The 20198-nt window shown below is 41.4% G+C and overlaps 4 protein-coding genes across 5 annotated transcripts in view; 2 read left to right on the plus strand and 2 right to left on the minus strand.

The window, feature by feature from the left end:
- LOC124187186 overlaps nucleotides 1-7798 on the minus strand; it is a 156501-nt gene extending 148703 nt beyond the window's left edge. Inside the window, exons 1-2 of the transcript XR_006871787.1 lie at nucleotides 7292-7798; nucleotides 6833-6976 (exon numbers count right to left, since the gene is read on the minus strand). The gene's annotated coding sequence lies outside the window, so the exon portion shown is untranslated. The remainder of the gene's footprint in view (nucleotides 1-6832; nucleotides 6977-7291) is intronic.
- Nucleotides 7799-8029: 231 nt separating this feature from the next.
- On the plus strand, nucleotides 8030-11259 carry LOC124187183 (damage-control phosphatase ARMT1-like). The gene is made up of 6 exons (XM_046579523.1): nucleotides 8030-8290; nucleotides 8537-8642; nucleotides 8727-8983; nucleotides 9061-9246; nucleotides 9680-10085; nucleotides 10160-11259. Exons 1-6 carry the CDS (start codon nucleotides 8199-8201, stop codon nucleotides 10514-10516), a joined length of 1404 nt encoding a protein of 467 aa, XP_046435479.1. The 5' UTR covers nucleotides 8030-8198; the 3' UTR covers nucleotides 10517-11259.
- On the minus strand, nucleotides 10840-18795 carry LOC124187185 (Golgi phosphoprotein 3 homolog sauron). 2 transcript variants are annotated; one of them, XR_006871786.1, is made up of 5 exons: nucleotides 18306-18795; nucleotides 17995-18241; nucleotides 17738-17913; nucleotides 15241-17317; nucleotides 10840-10896 (listed from the first exon to the last, which is right to left on the minus strand). XR_006871786.1 is itself a non-coding variant. In XM_046579527.1 (4 exons), the coding sequence occupies exons 1-4, from the start codon at nucleotides 18561-18563 to the stop codon at nucleotides 17069-17071; spliced, it is 930 nt and encodes a 309-aa protein (XP_046435483.1). In that variant the 5' UTR covers nucleotides 18564-18795; the 3' UTR covers nucleotides 15210-17068. The 2 variants fall into 2 exon arrangements, 1 of the variants encoding a protein (XP_046435483.1); XM_046579527.1 differs by lacking the exon at nucleotides 10840-10896 and having other exon boundaries at nucleotides 15210-17317.
- On the plus strand, nucleotides 11375-16013 carry LOC124187182 (damage-control phosphatase ARMT1-like). The gene is made up of 6 exons (XM_046579522.1): nucleotides 11375-11956; nucleotides 13060-13165; nucleotides 13250-13506; nucleotides 13580-13765; nucleotides 13836-14247; nucleotides 14324-16013. The coding sequence occupies exons 1-6, from the start codon at nucleotides 11655-11657 to the stop codon at nucleotides 14675-14677; spliced, it is 1617 nt and encodes a 538-aa protein (XP_046435478.1). The 5' UTR covers nucleotides 11375-11654; the 3' UTR covers nucleotides 14678-16013.
- Nucleotides 18796-20198: the final 1403 nt, after the last annotated feature.

Raw genomic sequence — 20198 nt, forward strand, 5'->3', positions numbered from 1 at the left:
ACAGTTGGCGACCCTGGAACGCGTCGATTGTCACGGACGAAGAGAGATCTCGTTGAAGGAGAAACCAGAAGTCTACCATGAAGCGCGCAGTTGATATGCAAGGAGAGTTTTGGATACAGATTCCGTTACCGACACTTCACGTCTTGTTAGTCAAGACACAAACCCTTTTACAAAATGTACGAGGGTGGGAGTATATCCCTACTTTGACTGACTTTATCGATGATCGAATCATTTCGTTGTCCAATGTTTATCGATAATTTTCTATAAGAGGGTTTGGGTCTTGAGTAATTATAGGTAAAGGATCGATAAGGGAATCTGTATCGAGAAATTTCGTTTCCTACCTACCGTGCGCGATGCAGGTTACTGTGCAACGTGAGCGGCGATGCGGACCCGATAGCGCTGTTATTTTTAGGGTGAGAGAGAGAGAGAGAGAGAGAGAAAGAGATTGAAATCTGGGTAAGTGTAAACCCTGGGCACCGTTTGCCTCTCCATCGCCACTCCACACCTAGTCCGGTATACCTACACATAAATTCGCGATCCCCGCCCGCTTAGCCGTCGTTTTCGGTCGGCGGAGGCTGTCTACATAATATCCGGGTAATACTTTCCACCAGAAATCGTAGCGTCCATCGACTTTGCACCGCCATTGTCCGGGTGCGGCGAGCCGTTCGTCGGCTGCGATCGGATCCGGGATTAAAACTCACCCGTGCACGGATGATGGTCGGGCTGGCTTCGATTACCGCGGCTACATACCTAGATAGCGGACAGCTAATTCCCCGCAGCTTTCGGTGTTCCCTACGCAACTTATGTAGGTACAATTATTTCTATCCAACTGCAGGTTCCGCGCCACGCGGAGTGAATTTAGAAGACGATAAATAAATGCCGAAGAGATCGATTTTATCCAGGCGAGAAAAACATCTTTATCACCAAAACCAGTGTTTCCTGTCCCTCGTTCCCCTCCCTCTCCAGGGTCTCGAATGAATCTTCAGCAGCAAAATAAACGTACGTCTACGAGCTTATATTTTATACCCGCGCAGTGCAGGTTGGAATTGAAAAAGTTTCGAGTTCATCGAGGCGATCGCAATGGCCGTTAGGCAATTCAATTGTACAAAATTCTTGTGCGATTCGTGGTTTCCGGAGAAGACAGGGCGGAGATGACGTGTCAGCGCGTTTTTGAGGTCAGGAAGAAAACATCCCCCTGCAACAGCGGCTAGCAGCGCAGCCGTGAGGCGCCAGGAAGTTTTCCGTCCAACGAGAGTTCCCGGGGGTCTCTGACGGTCTGCGGGCTCCGCGAAGAAGCTGCAGACACCGCAGGAGAAACCGGAAGTCCGGTATACGTCAGTCGCAAGTTACGGCCTACGTTTTTGACGAGTGGATCCGGGGAGACTGCAGAGGTCACCACGTGCCATTGTCCGCTGTGAATTAAATCCTGCAAGCAGCCTCCTACCCCCTCTCCTTTCTCTCTCTCGCTCTCTCTCTCTCCTGGTACGTATAATAAAGTCTCGCGGAACTCGGTCCTCCGGGCCTTGGGGGCTGGTCGGGGGTTTCGTCCCCCGAGACCCTTTCGGCTTTCAGAACTCCCTGCACGCCGGAACCCCCGATTTCACTTCGCCTTAGGCTGTAACATGGACTATTAAACGTGCAGGGACCCCGAGTACAATCGGAGGCCGGCCAGGCATTATACTCGAAATGTATAGTGAGGTTTGAAGAAATTTTGTGCAGAGGGTCAATTAGCCACCGGAGTATAAATAGTGGGAAAAATTTTCAAGCTGATGATGATAAATGTTTTTTCTTTCACAAACATAGATGAACCAAAATTTATCTCGTTATAAAGTTTTGCAGAGTGACCAATTATCCTGAAACACTGGATAAACTGAAACACATCCTGTTCCGACTTTTCGATAATTCAAGAATACTTCAAGAGTTAAAATTTTACAGATACGTAGCGCAGTAGTTTTCCCACATTGATTGCAGTGGGAAAAGAGAACGAGTTGGAAAAAAAAATACATCCAGGTGAAAAGCTTCACCATGGTGTGAACAATTCGTTCATTCGTTCTACTCGTATACGTATATGTATACTCTACATATAATAGGTATAGATATAGAAATTTTGCGGCACAAGCGGTGTGGGTAGGAGAGTTTTCATTTATTTCGTTAAAAAGCCCGGAGGCCGCGTATAAGCGCGTGCATAGCGAATGTATACAGTTATACATCGCATATGTATATACAAGCCCGTGCTTCTCGTGAAACGGAAATTTAATATCCATCAGTACGTACAGCGTACGTGTGTGCAAGACGAAACGAATCGGAAATATACACGTTGATACGTAACCAAGATTGGAAATTTCGCGTACACGCAGTTTCCCTGCGGTAAATGAAAAATTCCTGCCCTTTCGAGTCGTTTTTAGTATACATATACCTACGTCATATGTGCCACCATTATGCATATACATATCAAGACCTCCGTCAGATACCTACAAAAAACGGGGATAAAATGAGGAATCAAGATAGTGGGATAGTACAAGAAGAGTCAAACTACGAAATAATTAGCTAGTCTTCTGTAATTGAATTTAAAAAAATACACATAATGTTACAAAGGGTGAAATCGTTCGTTTTTTCCCCCGTTTCTGATCCAGTGGTCATCATAGATAAAACACGTATAAAAGCTTGCGTGTGTTGAAAGAAGACTAAGTTTGCTGCGTCGACCGATACCATTGTAAAAACAGTCTCGTTTCAGACTTTAAATGGATAGCATATATATTTTCCAATGAAAGTATTTTTCTCATCTGTTAATTCGCATGGTAAGCTCGCGAACCTGTTTAATTTATTCCGTAGCTTCCAATTGCGTTGAATTTGGTGTCAGAAGTGGGATTCGAACCCATTCGGTTTTATCTATAATGACTACTAGATCAGAAAGGGTTGATTTCACCCTTTTGTAATAATATACATATTTTACGGAAAGGGTTATTTCTTTACACTCGTAACGGTTTAACCGTATGAAAATCAAGAGTGTCTCAAGAGCGGCGCACATCGGTCCTCTGGGGGAATAAAACCGTGGAGCATTAAAGACCATTAGACGAATCCCAAATGTTTAACGAGCAGAGTGTGGAGAAAGATGGTCGGCTGTATGAATATTGCACATGGATATGAATATGTATGCGTGTATGCGCGGGCCACCGGAAGGGGTGCGAAACGAGCGTTTCCGCGAAAACTGTTTCGGGGGTGGTGGAATCCCGATCTGCACGCCGGTGTAAGTCGAGTCCGTTAAGTAGGCAGAGGTATATAGAGAGGCGTGCGTTCGCGGCGTGTCTTATCGTGCCGATCCCCGGTCGACCTGCGCCTACCGTGTCCTGGCATAACAATTACCCCATTATCACCGGCCGCACACATCACCTCGCTCCTCGTCCAACCCCCGCGACCTCAACCCCGGCCTCCTCGTCCTGCTCGAGCACCGAACGAACCGACCGGCCGGTTGACTGACTGACTTACTTACTCGTCGCGAACTAACTAGCTCGGTAATTCCTCGACGACGGGCTTGGCGGGTAGTTGCGGGAGTTTTAAACTTGTTCTTAGGGATGTAATGATTATAATTTTGACGATTAGACACCGGCTGAGTTACCGAGTAAATAATTCACCCTCAAAGTGAATGTTGTTTTTGTTGCTTTTCATCACGTACAAGCTTCGTATCTTGTCGGTTGTTGCAGGTGTGCTCGATACGATATCTGACATCAAAAGTTCATGGTTTTAATAAATTCTAACTCACTGGCGTGAGATTCAATTTTCATACTCGACGAAAGATACGATCTTCGAATAAATTTCGAAGGAAAACGCGATGAGACGACAATTTTTATCCATATTACAGTTTCGGGATGAAACGTTTGAATCATAGTGGTAAGTATTCTTTGCGGTTTTTCCTATTTCTGATATTCTACTGATAGGGTTTCAATACTCGAGAGTAATTCTTGCGATATAATGTAAATTATTATTGATAGAAACAGGTTGATTGAGAAAAAACATAAAAATTTAAAGAATAATGCATTTCCGAGAAAGTTACCCCTAATTATAAGTTTTTAGGACCGCATCATTACCTTTCTGAAATCAAATTTCAAAAATTCAAGGTGGCGGATCCAATATCGCGGACGAAAATTTCAAATTCGTACGAATCCTGAAAAAAACCTCAGTCCAGGGGTTTTCAGGGTCACTGATTACGAATGTGAAATCAGATGTCGAAAATTCAGTATGGCGAAATTTTCTGACCGGATTCGACCGAATTTGAAATTTTCGTCCGTCATATTAGATCCGCTATCTTGAATATTTGAAACATGATTTCAAATTCGTAATCAAAGACCCCGAGAACCATACAATACTATCTTGTTATAAAAGTTGACTCGGCACAATAATGTCTGACTCACGGGGTTAAATATTAGTTTTGTTACAGAACTGCACGCTCCTGATTCGCTGCTTCTTCTCGTGTCTATAAAAGATATAAAATTTTATACTTTCTACAGTCGAGTAAAAATCAGCGGCACTAACTAACTAGAATCACATGTATATAGGATAAAACTTGTCTTCGAAGCCGCTTATGCTGCTCGGAGCGGATTCAGCTACAATGCCGCTGATATATCTATACACGGGTAAAACCGCAGTCCGCAAGTCGAGATAAATTTCTCTAACAATATGAAATTAATTACCATTAGCTACTATTCGAAAAGTTATCCACCCGCTTCTACCTTCTTCATCCCTCCGCCCCAAGCGGGAACTTGCCCGCGGAGTTCGCGCTACTTTTCCGTAACGAATTGCTCGCGGCGGTGGCGGTGAAGGCAGAGGAAGAGAAGAGAGCAGAACCAGCAAGAGGAGCACAGCCTCTCTTGTCATTTGCATTAACCAATTAGCCCTGCACAGGAGTTTGAGACGTACCGTATAAAAACTAGCCTCCATGCACAGCGGCGTATTATATTCTCGCTTCGTCGGTCTGACGGTAATTGAATAGAAAGAAAGAAAAGTTTATTCTATCATTCGTTCTAGAAACAAAGAGAAAATAAAAACATCCCCTCGGAGATTCGTCGTCGGTTTTCCTTTTATTACGATGCTGAAAAAAACTACACTCGACAGAAATGTCGCAACTCTTTGCCGGCGATGCTCCCAGAGCTTAGAATAATCTATGCATCGATTAATAAAGTCCAAAAAAACAAACAAACGCGACTCGATGGAATCGGTAAAAATGTGCTTACGAGATCACATTTTCAGTTCAATTTCAGTTTCTAGTCTGTTTGATAATTTATAGTTTCGTTGATAAAATATTTTTCAATTTCAGGTGAAAATATTCATTTATCTGCCGCTTATTATATATCAAATAGGTATCTTAGCAAGTAAGACAACGATTATTATTCATACTCTAATGACGTAAATTTATATCGTATTGCGTGGTTCATGGGAGTGAAAAGCAAAAAGCGATTTAGTGGAAAAATAATCGAAATTACTTTTGGTCATTCTTAGGCAGCTGCAACGATCAGTATCACGTAGGATCTACAATTAGAGACACACCGTGCCTCTGTAAGGGTACTGTAATAGATGCGGAGGGGGATGGAAGCATTCGGGGTGGTGGGCCATTGCCATCATCGTCGTCGTCGTCGTCTGTTGCACCACCCGGACGGGTAAGCCGGGATTTGGAATGCGAGGGTCGCGAGTTATGCCGCATTCGGTGGTATGTAGTAATTAGCAACATTGCTCGCAGCGCGTGGACAGGAGGAGGAGCGCCGACCCCCCGCAACCCTTGCAACGTACCCGTAACGTAATTCACCGAGACAGGGAGCGGCGAAGTAGAGCTTGAAAGCTGCGGATCACTGCGGACTTCGGAGGCAAGAAATGAATGAAGCGAATCAGATGAAACCACGCGGTTATACATGGATATTAGGGGTGGTCCTTGTTCGGGGTGTTAAAGAATTTTTTTCGCCCCACACCCTTGATCAACTTCAAACAATTCGAAAACAATTGGTTAATATTATTTCCATAAGAAACTCCGATCGCAATGCGGACTAACTTAGAGTTGAGGTAAAAATCTGAAAAAATTAGGCAATTGTTTTTGAATTATTTGAAATCGATCAGGGGTGCGGGGCAGAAAAGATTCGTCAACACCCTAAGTAAGGTCCATCCTAATGGGTACATGCATCAAATTGTTAATTGTTGCAAATATTCAGCGGAGGAGAATAAGGGGGGATGCGGAGGGAGCAAAACACACGCGAGGGTGGATAAACTTCGGCCTTCTCGCCAAAGTTTATTAAAGTCTCCGGACATCTGTACCTGAATTATCACTCAACTTGGCTTATTTTCCTTATGCCATCCTCCGCCCTTCTTAGCCGCAAAAAGTTATTTATTACCCTCGCTGTAACACCGCGGTACGAGTAAGATCCGGTTACATACAAACAGCGCTATCACACGCTCCCTTAAATTCTCCAGGATCTTCTTTCTCTGATCCAGTACCTTTAAAATATCTCGCTGACTTTTCGAAGATTGACATTCGCGTCAAGCGAGAAAAATTATTACTTGGATATATACGATATCACGCGTGTTTCATAATCCGGAATCTCTCCCACAAATTTTTCATCCTTTCCCTTATTTAACATTAACCCTTTTTTCAACACGGGTATCTCTTGGGCCGTAAAGCGAAGGAGAGGCGAGTAAACGGCTCTTCGAAATCTACCGAATGTATGCGCATATATAATTCGGGAGGCGAGATCGTTACAGTAACCGTGGCGTGCATGTGAAAGTAATATTACTCGCCCACTCGGGTCTTCGTACCAGAGCGAGGCGGGATAAATAAATTTTACTAACTCACCGTTTGATGTAGTCGAGCCGTTACAAATGTGGTCCAATCCATGCGTTGGAAGTCCGCGTGGAAAAATCAATAAGTCCTCTTTACGTGGATTTCCGTAAAAAATAATATACGGATTTCACTGGTTTCACTCACTTGTAACACCACCTGAAGCACATGGAATTAAAATCTTTATTGACGATAAATGATTATTACGCCATCAAGTCCGAGAAATTTCATACAGGACGAACTGATACAATTTTTCCTGTAGTCTCAAATTCGTCAAGACAATTTTCGGTTATTGATAAAATTGGAACGTGATAGCGATTTATTCAAAAAATTTTTAATTATGCAGGCATCAAATATCCCGCCTCATTTTCGTATCATTGGCATCACCGCTGTCGGCAGCATCTGCTGGATCAGGACGTGTCGCCATCTTTACATTGTTTAAGGAACTAAAATTAAACAATGACAGAAATCCACCTTTTAACCGTTTTTGACCACTTCTTGGCAGACTGAAGATAACTTTTGTCCAAGCTTCTTTACCGACTAGTGACGAATCTTTGATCTAACTTATCGACAGAAATGTTTTTCCTTCAACGTGACACATTTTTTCAAATGAATACGAATAAATAGTCGAAAACTGGAGATAAGCAGATAAGAATATAATTGTGATAAATATTTTTGAACCATTCGAGTCAGATCAGTTGTTTGCATTTATAATCTTTACAACGGGATAATAATATGACGAGTCGTGTGATAAATAGGAGTAAAGAAAAAAATAAAAAAATCCAAGCCGACGATCTAAATTAATAAATTGCGTTTGGTAGTAAAACTGTATCTTTCCTACGACTTCAAGATTTTATGAACTTCGTTCAAATACCGCTTTTAATTCTTTTATCAACGCTTTGCTTTTCTGATCCATGACAGTGCGCATAATAAAAGTGTCTGATTACAGTGTCGTTAAATAATATTAGGTATCTCGCAACGCGTAGGTGAGTCGTAGAGGGAAGCAAAAAAAAAAAATAAATAAGCACGTTGAAACCTGTGCCATAATAATTTCTAATCAGAAACGACGACTCTGGGGTCAGAATAAATTTACGACCAGGTCGCTACGACGTAACGTCACAGTTTCGAGAATCCGGGCTCTTTATTCTCCTATTAATCAGAACTCTCGCGCGATTCATTGACGTCCGTCCTCATCTACCAACAACGACCACTAGTAAACTACTACTACTACTATTACTACCGTTACCACACTCCTGATCACACTGCGCTGATCGTCGCGCATCACGTGGCAAGTGGCTTTAGCTGTCTGCTGTATTTCGATTCAAGGATTTCATTCGGTCAGTGTTCCGCTGCCCGGTGATAAAGGAGTAGCAGTGCCGTCATGACGGAGAGGCAAAATTCGCTAGAGGACATAACGGATCTGCAGGACACTGTCACTCCGTTTGGAGTGCAGCTGAGAGCGAAATACAAGAGGTGAGGAGGCTTTTCTATCTAACCTGCGATCCTTTTTCACTTTCTTTGATATTATGAATTAGTCACTGTGAATGTGCAGCCTCGAGTCGTCCGGCTTTCCCTTGGGGAATAAAATGAATACCAAAAATTTATCATTCGAGTCATTTTGCCTTCGTCGACCGACCTTGGACTACGTCCGGGTCGCGACCCTGCTCCCACTGGAATAGCGACGTCGATTGATTATTGACCTTTGGATCCGATTCGCAGGACTGGCGCCTACTCAACGTTCAATGATAGAGTACCAGTGATTCTGACACGTGTGATAGACTCGCTGAGTCGTGACAAGGATGAAATCGTTAAGAAGTACGGAAAGGTGAACTTCTGATTATTTGTACAGAGAAACTGGCCACTGAACGGCGCGACGAACGGCCTCTAATGTCTTGTTCAATATTCACAGTCGTCGGCGGAAGACGTCAAGCAGGTGATAGGGTACATCAGTAAACTGAAAAACGAGATTGTCACCAACAAGCCGTTGATACCATTGATTTGCGTACCCGACGAAAGCCCTGAGGATAAGGAAAACATAAAAATGTGGAACGACTATCTAGAGGAGCGGACAAAAATTGAGGGAAAAGTACCCACTTGGTATAACACGGTGGTGCTCTACGCCGAATGCTACTCGTACCGAAGAGTCATAGAGGGTTTCAAGCTTACGTAAGAATCAATTTTTCTCCTCTTTGCACAGAACTTTTAATGTTGTTCATTTTTCGCTAACTCCAGTTTTCTTTAAGGAAAACCTTGCGCTCCTACGATCCTTTCGCTAAACTGAAAGAAGACTCCTTTGACGGTTCTACAGCTAGCGCCATTGCTGTAGCAAATTACACTCTGGGTCAGGTCGAGAGAGCGCAGCAGGCCTCTTCGGCCGAGCTAAAACATGAGCTGGCTAAGTTCCTGAGATTATCACTATGGGGCAACAGGTACAGCTGAAGTGATTCTTTATTCGTCGACGACAGAGCAGGGTGGCCACACACCTGGAATTCTCAGGGGATTTTCAATTTGGCTACGAAAAAAACTAAAAATATCAGTTTTCTATCATAGGAAGTAGAAATTATTTTTTGAGGTAGCAAGTCTACCTTTTTGTCGTGGAGAAAATAAATTGGCTTAAACTAACTCTTTTTGTAAATTATATTTTTCTTCAATTTGAATTGAATTTGAATCGAATATAGAATTAATAAGCTGAACGATTTAGGTTTTAGTAACTTACGAGAGCTGGGAAATTGTCAGGGAAAGCTAGCTTATTGGTCCCAGAAAATCTGGAAAAGTCATCCAATTTTTATTCCAGAAATTTGTGGCCACCCACACAGTGTTAATATGAAACTTCTAAGCTCCGTCCATCCTATCACTTTTCAGATGTGACCTGTCGCTCAGCGGTGGAGCTGAGAATGGCCAGATCGGAAACCCTCTCGAGCTCTTAAATGCTCTTGAGAAAGACTTGCTAGTAGACGACTCGAACTTCGTCTGGGACGTGCTGACCAAGGCTCAAAAGAAAGGTGGCCAGGTATTGGTCGATATAGTGCTGGACAACGCAGGCTACGAACTATTCACAGACTTGTGTTTAGCCACCTTCTTAACCGCTCACAATATCGCAAACAGAATACGTATATATGTGAAAGACTCGCCTTGGTTCATCAGCGACGTAACTACCAACGATTTTCACTGGATGATCGAGCGCATGAACGGGCTATCGAATCCGGATCTAAACCAGCTTGCAAAATTGATCAAGGGTTATCTCGAGAGCGGAGCATGGTCTATTGAGGTAAGAAACTAGGAGTACAAATCAAATGCTCGAATTTCAGGTGCAAGAACCTAAAGTCTGTTTTATCTCTACAGGAGGACGCGTTCTGGACAACCCCATTTCCTTTTATGGAAATGTCCCAAAGGGATCCGAAGTTGTACGCCAAACTATCGGAAGCAAATTTACTCATTGTCAAGGGCGATTTGAACTACAGAAAATTGGTCGGGGACGTTAACTGGGAATACAGCACAAACTTCCTCGAAGCGACCAAAGGATTTTTACCGACAAATTTCGTCAGCCTGCGTTCCATCAAGTCGAACACGTGTTCAGGATTGAAATCTGAACAAGGCCAGTATCTCGACAAAATAGACCCCTCCTGGATGCTCAGCGGGCAATACGGTCTCATTCAAGGAACGATCGACGCCTGCATTTGCAGTAAAACAAGTTCTTGATCCCCTCCACCCTTAGTTCAATAATAAAATAATTTAATTGTAGCTCATCATTGGCGTTGTCAAGGTTTCTCAGCTCCACAAAATACGATCAAACTTCCATCGATGTTTATGGATAAAACATTTTGCTGTCGCATATAATTTACTCGTAAAACTCACTCTACTTACGGTTGTTTTACAAATTATACATTCAATTACGGAAATTGTAAAATTCAGCGATAGTCAACCTGGTCCCTACCGCCCACTAGTGGACCTTCCAGTTTTCATGGTGCGCGGTAAGGGTTTTGTCCGACACTGAAACACTTTCCTTTTCTTTTTCAATTTACTTGAATTTTCAAAAACATTGTTATTGGAAATTTTTTAAAGTAAAGCTATTTCCCTACCTTATAAGTCACCATTGCCGTGGAATCTGTAGGTGGTTAGAAAATTTTACTACTAACAGAGATACAAAAGTATGTATAAAAAGGTTGACTACCCCTGATTGTAAACAATAATCATCTCTGTATAAATTTATGGCAATTTTTGTACATTGGCGTGTGTGTCAACTTTTCACATCTCGAATAGCACAAATTTCTAAACTGCACCTTACACGTCCCAATTTTAATATATTTATTTTATTGTAAAACTTGATATCAGTGGAACATTTGATGTTAAGTAAAAAGATAATCATATAAAGCTATTATATATTACCCGTTATCTTGATTCACAACAAACATTCGGCATTAAAGTAAAAATTTCACAACTCACTGTTTCGTGTCTCCTCTGTTTTGCTCTGAGCAACGAACAATTCTATCATACCAAACGACGTTGTAAGTTAGTAACGTTATTTTTGCAATGACTTTGAAGGAACTAAGCCTGAAAAATATGAGTTTCTTTTTTTTTTATCACAGTTTACTGAATTTCAAACAGTTTACAAAATCGCAAAATAACAATTTTTAATTAGCACGAATCATTCCGGTAACGTTACTAACTTCAACATGATTATATCAAGTCAGATTTACCTTCTTCATCCGGGTAAAGACGAATTATCCTCACGCACTGCTCCGACATCTAAAAAGTTTGGAAGGACGCTTAAAATCACAACACGATACACTGAAAACGTTCGAGATAACTGTTTAGTGAGGGGGGAACGAAGAGATTTATGCAAAGCCACAGCACGCCGCCAACTCACATTCGTGGTTCAATCGCTACTGAGGCCGGTTCGAAGATGACTTCACGCCTCACACCGACAATTCTCGGCGGCCTGACGTTCCTGTTGTTGCTGTGTTTCGACGGCTTGTTGATTGATAATAACTGCGTCGCGGCACCGAGTTTGATCGCAAATGTGTCGAACGAAACTGGGGAAGTTTTTCTGTCGTCGCCAAATTTGAAATTCGATCACGAACCGGAGTTGTTGGACACCGTCATTCCGTTCGGCGTTCAGTCGTCTCCAAAGTACAAAAGGTGATCGTCAATTTTTTTACTCTCACTTCACGTCGCTACCGGTTTTTCTTTATCGTATTGAAGTTAGCAACGTTATCGTAACGATTCATATCGAGGAAAAAGTGTTGCTTCTAGATTTTCGAATTGTTTGAAATTCAGTAAACCGTAATAAAACAGAGATACTAAATTAAACATCGTTTTTGTTTTAACTGAGAGAATAACGACAATCTATACCTTATCGGGCAATGATTTAGAGTATTTAATATTGCAGCAGGCACTTTTAATTCATTTTTCACGTAATCATAAAGTCATGATGACACGAATAACAAAAATTTCGAGAAATCAATGCTACAAAATGTAATAAACGGTTATACCATGACGAACCATGACTCGAAATTTCGGGGTTCGAATAAACTATTTTTAGATGATTAAAAGAAAAAGAAAAATACAAAGGGCATTCACCATGAAAACTTAATTAGATTATTTGAATGTTTAAATAATTATAGAAAGTCCGGCCAAGGAATTTTTTTTTTTTTAATTTGCTTAAAGAGAATTTCAATAATGAGTGGTACTACACGTCAGGTGCTCAATATTTTGAGCGACAAAATAGCTCTAAATATATATAAATAAATAAATATATATATATATATATATATATATATATATATATATATACATATATTTATTACGACGTATTACGCAATGCGTGTAATAGGGGTCATCTACGGATCATTGATTATAAGTCGCTATCAGACATTCGATATATATATATATATAAAACATCGTCGTCGTAAAACATCAGTTCACACATACGTTCATACATAATCTCACTCAAATTCTTTTCCCAGTCTTTGAAACTGATGTTTTACGACCCGCGTGATTTTACGAAATTCGCGGATTATCTAGTATATGACGTGCTCTGTATTTCTTGAAATTGGGTAATTCTTTTCATGGAATGTATTACATAATTCCCGTGATTTTACTGACAGTAAAACAATTGTTGATACGATACATACATCTTTACTGTAAAATGTTACACCGACGTGATATAGATATATTACGTTACACCTACGTAAGTGTGTTATACGTTCAAGGTTTATCACGTGTTTTTAATAAATCTGCAGAAGTCTCGCCTATCATGGAGTCAAATATGGACTACCTCGGATCCTAACTCGACTCATCGATTCCCTCGTCAATGATAGGGAAGAAATTGTTCAGAATTACGGTCAGGTGAACTTCGTTCGAAACTTCGTAAACAATACCCTGGGCGATAATATTTGATCTTGTTGTTAATTTCTCCTTTTAATTTCACAGTCCACTGGGAAAGATTTGGATCAAGCGTTGAGCTCCATTCGCAATGTGAAGAATGAGATACTAACAAACGCAGAGTTGAAACCTCTGCGTTTTTCACCTAATGAAAATGATACCTGGTCTAACGAGGTCAGGGTGTGGAACAATTATCTAGCAGAACGTACTAAAATAGAGGGAGTTATTCCAAGGTTTTACAGCACTATCTACGTTTACTTGGAATGCTACGTGTATCGAAGGATCGCTGAGGCGTTTCATTTCACGTAAGGAATTGCAATAGGCAAATTTTCGAGAGAAAAATTTTCATGAAGCTAACAAGAACTCGTTGTGATTCAGGGAAACGTTGAAATTTTACGATCCGTTCGCTAAACAAAAAAGACAGGCTTTCGAGGATTCAACAGCAAGCGCCATTGCAGTGGCTGCTCATACTCTGCAAGAAATCGACAGAATACCGGAAGTATCATCGGCGAATGAGAAACAACAATTTATTAAGCACCTGAAACTGGGCTTATGGGGCAACAGGTAAACTCGGGGTGTAAAGTTTTTACGGATCGATTGTGTTTCATGATTATTTACGTATTTTATCGCGCAGGGTCGATCTGTCATTCAGCCATGGTGCTGCGGTAGGTCAAACTGGAAATCCGCTCGAACTACTAAGTGGCCTGGATAAAAACATTCTCACAGACGGCACCGATTTGGCCTGGAATGCCTTGGTTAATTGCAGAGCGAAGAAGCCCAACGGCACGATAACGGTCGATATAGTGCTGGACAATGCAGGCTACGAATTATTCACCGATCTCAGTCTCTCCGCCTTTTTGATCGCTCGCAATCTTGCAGATAGGATACGATTTTACGTGAAACGTATTCCCTGGTTCGTCAGTGACGTTACCACGCGAGATTTTCAATGGATCATCCAACACATGAAGAATTCTTCGAATCCTGACTTATCGCGGTTTGGAGAGCTGCTGAAGGGTCACGTAGAGACCGGTGTATTTTCTATTTTGGTAGGAATCGGCGAGAGTTGCGCGAACTTTGAAACGGTTGACGAGATTCATCATTTTTTTTCGCCTTCATTTACAGGATGAGCCTTTCTGGACCAGCCCGTTTGTTTTCTCAGAAATGCCCCAAAAGGATCCCGCCTTGTACGCTAAACTTTCAGAAGCAAGTCTGGTCATATTCAAGGGCGACTTGAATTACAGAAAATTATTCGGAGATATTAACTGGGAACACACCACGAGCATTCTTCAAGCAATCCGAGGATTTTTGCCAACGAATTTCGTCAGTCTAAGGACACTCAAGTCGGACGTTTGTGTGGGGTTGAAGCCCAACCAAGCTGAGTCTATCGCAAGAGTAGATCCGAAATGGCTTGGAACAGCAAAATACGGTGTCATAACAGCGGCTGCAAATAATCAGACTTGCAGCAGAGCAGGATAATCTGCCGTCACTCAAAGTAGACAAAAAAAAACTCAGAATTTTCACTTTTGTCCGAATAAAAGAGAAATTTATTCTATGTAGTATAATAGAATTCTGTACTAACGCATCCATAGTAATCAATACGTATTACACGTACTTCTAATGACCATAATTTAATCACCCATTATGAAATATATATTTATTCGAAATTAAAAATCATATCAGTTGGCTGGCTATGTACCGAAGTATACGTACGTAATTGAGAATTATACCCTAAGCAGAATTTGGCATTACTCGCAACAATGACAACGTTGCTGTTGGCACGGGTTCTGTTACCAACACTTGAGGAATAATTTTTAGATAAAATCAAAAATAGGAAAATAGTTATCGATTATTTGGAAAATGTCGTAAAGTTAGAAAACAAAAAATTCGCCGAATGCGGTATCAACTTCAGAGTTTTCAAATTCTGTGCGGTTCTTGCTAACCGTTCGTACCTCAACCATTACGACGCGCGACGGTTTGTCCAAAATTTGTAACCTTTTTTCAATTGAACTGAGGCCTTCTGTGAAATTTCCAACCTTTACACGATCTTCCAATTGAACTGGGTCTAAAGAATGAGGTTTTTCCATGCCTTGCTCTTCCTCACACATTTCTATGAGCTCATCAATTGTCAGCTCCTGATTATTTGAATTTTGTCAGTCTGAGGACAGTCAAGTCGGAAGACCGTGTAGGGTTGAAGCCTAACGAAGCAGTCTCTCGGCAAAACGGATTCTGAGTGGATGAGAGCTGGAAAGTACGGACTTATAACAGCAGCTATGAAGACTAGTACTTGCAGCTGAGAAATTCAGTTCCAAATAAAAGGAGCAAGTGGCTTAGTTTATTAGGTGCGCCTAATCGTGAGTGGAGTAAACAAATTTTAGCGAGTGATTTCAATGAAACCTGCTAACGAAACTTCGCAGCTGTGCACATAACACAGCCTTTTCTGCCTCACCAATTTACACCTCGCGTGATATTGCTGACGACTATCTTGTACTACCTGGAATATTTATTTTATTACACTTAGTAGTAATACAATATTTTATAATAATAAAGAGTAATAAGTAACCATTATTCGTAAATACATAATATCCTTTCTGTCCTATAAACGTTTGTACAATCATTATATTATAACTTAGATATCAAATGTTGGGAAATAACGTTAAAATTTCTTAAATAAATTTTATCCTCCTTCTTCCCTTCCAGCTGATAAGATATAAATCGACGTAGCAATTTAAGTGATTGCATCAGTTACGCGATTCGTTATAATATTTCTAGTATACAATTATCTTTTCGTCAAATGACCGCTTCTCTCTGCATGCCTTTTTACAAAAAATCGATTAACTTGATTTATGTTTATTTCATTCATCCGTTTTACTTTTTGCAGGTGATTAGCTGCATAAGCTTGCTTGAAAGTCACAATTAGAGCGACATTTATTATTTGGAATAATCGATGAGAAATGTAATAAAAACAATTCATTTACACCGGGACATGAATACTTCGTAATCGCGAATAAAACACAAAGAAACTTCCGGTTTATAGATTAAATAAACCACTAAGATCATTTACCGTGAGGAATTTTATAAAATGTACCACTCTTCAAATTTATTGCAACGTATATCAAATAATACTTACGTTCGCTTCTAAAAAAAAATATGTAGGTACTGTTATCATAACTCACACGACCGTCCTAAATTGTTTTACCTACCCCGCCAATAATTCAAATAAGCTCTATTGACACACGTTCTAAAAATTACTAAAACAAAAGGAAATAACCAAACGAGGAAAAAACCTAGAAATTATATACCTAATAAATGGCATTGTTACAATGATCAAGAATTAGATGAGTGTTGGTCTTGCGCTTGGCGCAAAAGTGAATTCAAGCAGCAGCTATTGAATGTGACCAAAACAAGAAGAAAAAAAAGAATACCAATATAAATACGCTCAAAAATACAGGAAATAAAAACGAATGTCTGGCTCAAAAAAGTCTAGAATTTTTTTTGGAAACATCACCTCTCGCACCAAAATGGTTCGCTGGACAATTTGAGGGGTCGAAACCAAGTTGGGGCGACGTATATCACGGACAAATACGGGCCGGAACCTGTCATTCATTTTGATACGTTTACATGAACGATAAAATACGAACATTTCATCTATCAAGCATTGAGATATTCGGAACGAAAATGAATGTCGGACGCCCTTAAGACTATAAATATTTATCAACGAAAGTAAGGGTGGTATAATTTCCCTGGGTGTGCATATGTACACCGACGCGCGACTCTGAACGACGCGCGTACACTCGATCCTTCTATTTACACATATATATCAAATTAATTCATTGATCCCTATACTTTGAGGCAGTTGGGGAAATTTCGCTACTTCGTAAACGCTGCAAATACAGCCCAAAGGACGGGATTCGCGTTTGGTTTCGCGGCCTCTGCCTCAAAGTCGAGGTCTAGCAAAGTTCGTACTCGCCTCATCGCAACCTCATAGTCATCGTCGCACAGCGGGGCAAACGCATTTTCCAAGACATCGGCTGCATGTGCCAAAATCACCAATGCCAGCGTTCTGCGGTCCATTCGGCCTGCATCGTTTACCCAACGACCCAATACGGCTTCTTGAATCTGTGGGCAAGGCAGGGAAAATTAAAACGGACACTCGACTTGATTGTACTTGTGGAAACTTTGGTGCTAAAACAAAATTTGTACCAGACAAAGAGTCGTTTTAATCTTTAGAGAGCCGGCCTGGCTCATTTAGGAGTCAGCAAATAACTCCGAAACTCCATAGGACGTGATTACTATTTATATGGATAAATCATGTCTCTACAAAATGTCGAATTTCAAGGGAAAAATGCTGGCCCTCTGAAGATTAAGACATATTTGATTGTTTTAATGACCGGACGTAAGCGAAAAGCTTCTGGAGTGTCAAACAATGATTTTTCTCTATCTAATCAGTTTCCGATGTGGTAGATAAGCGCTATCACCACTACCCACAATTTAGTGCGTTAACTATTTTATGCCGAACTCCCTCTACGTCTAGCGAACCTTTTTGACCAGCCGAGTTTTGGCGAGGTTGTCTGTGAGCGGGTGAGTGGTCATATCGAACAGAAGAAAGTTCTGTTTCTCAGTGGTGAGAACACCCTTCTCGACAAGATTTTTGGCCAATCGTTCCCTCACATTTTTGAGCTGATATCGTAGCTTCAGCGGATTCCAAGTCTCGCCTGAAACAACGCGACAATCAATCCCTCGACTTTTGTCTTCAAATGCTAAAATCAGAGAGAACAGATGCGTAAACGGCTTACCGCTGAGATACTCGATCCAGCTCTGAACAGTCTCAGGAGGATCGGTTTCCTTGAGATGTTTAAGAGCCTCGTCGAGGAGGACGTCACCCGTAGGCGAGTCGCTCTTGAGGAGGAGTTTCCTGGCGAGTAAACCGCGCCTCCGCATACCAGCCTTTTCAAGTTCGACTCGTCCCCTGAGACCGAGCTCGGCTAGGATGCAGCCGCGCAGGCCGGAGCTGATACAGTCATTCCAGAAGGACGTGTATCCCTGAAAGAAGGAACCTCGAAGTTGAGCCCTAGGTCGCTCTAGGAGAAGAACAGCGCAGACCTACCTCCTTGTCCTTGAGTCCTAGTAGCAGGACCTCCTCCATGAGGGTGAGCCTCGTCTCCTTGTCGGAGTCAGAGTCAACGGCTGGATTGCAGTTCAGGTCCTTCTGGGATGAACTCTCGGAGTCGGCGCCGTGCCCCGAGGACTTGTCCGAGTTCCCGGTTAGCTCGTTGGAGCCATCCTGCCCGTTTCCCCCGCTGCCCCCGCTACCGCTGTTTACAATTCTGCGACGTTGCACCAGACCGTCACCCCGATTCATCATGCGTGTGTTGTTGAGATACGAGCGGGCGGATTATTTCAGAAATGACGCTGGTGACGCGACCCTCCTCGGCGACGACGATTCGCAACGATGCGCGATTTTAGTAAGGGCAAAAGGCCGGACCGTCTGTTGTCGGATAAACAATCTCCTGTTGACGTTTACATAGACACGACATATCTTTCCAAGATGGCCTACACGGTGCCAGTCGCTCCCAGCAATCACTTTCATCCCCCCTTCGGCATTCTCGAGCCGTCAAGAAATCCACCGAGCGGTGGCGCCATCTGCCGGCCGTTATTGAAACTTCAAATATCGAATATGGAACTTCGAATCTCGAACAGCTTTGCCAGCCTACTGAGACGAATATTTTTTTAAATAACGCTAAGACGGTTCTTTTGATTCCTCTTCAGACGGCACCACAATAATGCTTTAGATGCCTTAATGGTGCCACAATAATTCTTCGTAGTTCTTATTTTCACAAATGATTTTTAACGCAATTGAAACTCAATATATAATAAACAGGAATACATAATATGTTTAATTTTTTCGCCTTATAACACGGACAGTTTCCCTAGAAATATACCTGTAATGATAATTAACGAACGAGGTAACACAGACAGATTTATATCCTACAGTCTGAATTGTGAGTATAAAGATATTAGGAACTTTTATTTATATAATGTGTTATTATTTTTAATATTTAGTACCAACAACTTGTCAAATAAATGCGCTTGCAAATTGCAGACACTATCAAGGTAATCGGTATATTTTTATATTTTGACAGAAACTTTACGAGTGGTTTACTTTTAGTCTCTTGTTTCGATTTCACAGTCCAATATTAGAGATTACGCTGTCAGTCTTGAGATTTCGTTTGAAGTCTTGAGTTTATCTTCAGATTTTGGTCCAAGCGACAACATTTATTGATAAAAAAACAACTTTTCGGTTTTCCTTGAACGGACTCTAATTTCTTAGATCCAAAGAATTTTCTCGAGGGGTTGGCAGCGCTGATCTCGACCCTCGAATCTCGAATAACGATCGCGTTGTTCGACTGTTTTCAGTTTGAAACCACCTTGTCGATCGACACCGAGAATTTATTTTTAGAAAATGATGAAATGGCAATATTCAACGTTCACGCTTATTCACCGGTGACAAATTCTTTTGTTCAAACAACAAGAAAAGCGTTCTCGCGCCGTTTAGTCCCGTATCGCACGTGTAACGAGCGATTATCCATCAAACGACACCAGCACTTTTACACCACGCTTCGCGCCGCACGAGACGACGATTAGACACGCAACCGATAATCAATATACCGCGTGTATCAATATATCGCTTCATGCAATCGAATTACGTCTTATTTCTACTCGTGCGTAATCGCGCGGTTTAATACCATCGGTGCTTTTATTTTCGCCACATCCGCTGACGTTTTTTGATAGTCGCTATAAATTAAAATGCGTCGAAGTTTTCACGGCTGTTCGAAACTCGTTTTCGTTTATTGACCGTCAGACTTTTGTATGTAAATTGAAGATTGGTTCGTTCTTTGAAAACGAGTCTATAGAATGGATTTCAATTCTCAAACTATGCGATCTCCCGTGATATATATATATATATATATTTTTTCCATCCTCGACGCGACAGGATTTC

Source organism: Neodiprion fabricii, chromosome 7, assembly GCF_021155785.1.
Source record: "Neodiprion fabricii isolate iyNeoFabr1 chromosome 7, iyNeoFabr1.1, whole genome shotgun sequence".
Classification (NCBI taxonomy): Eukaryota; Metazoa; Arthropoda; class Insecta; order Hymenoptera; family Diprionidae; genus Neodiprion; species Neodiprion fabricii.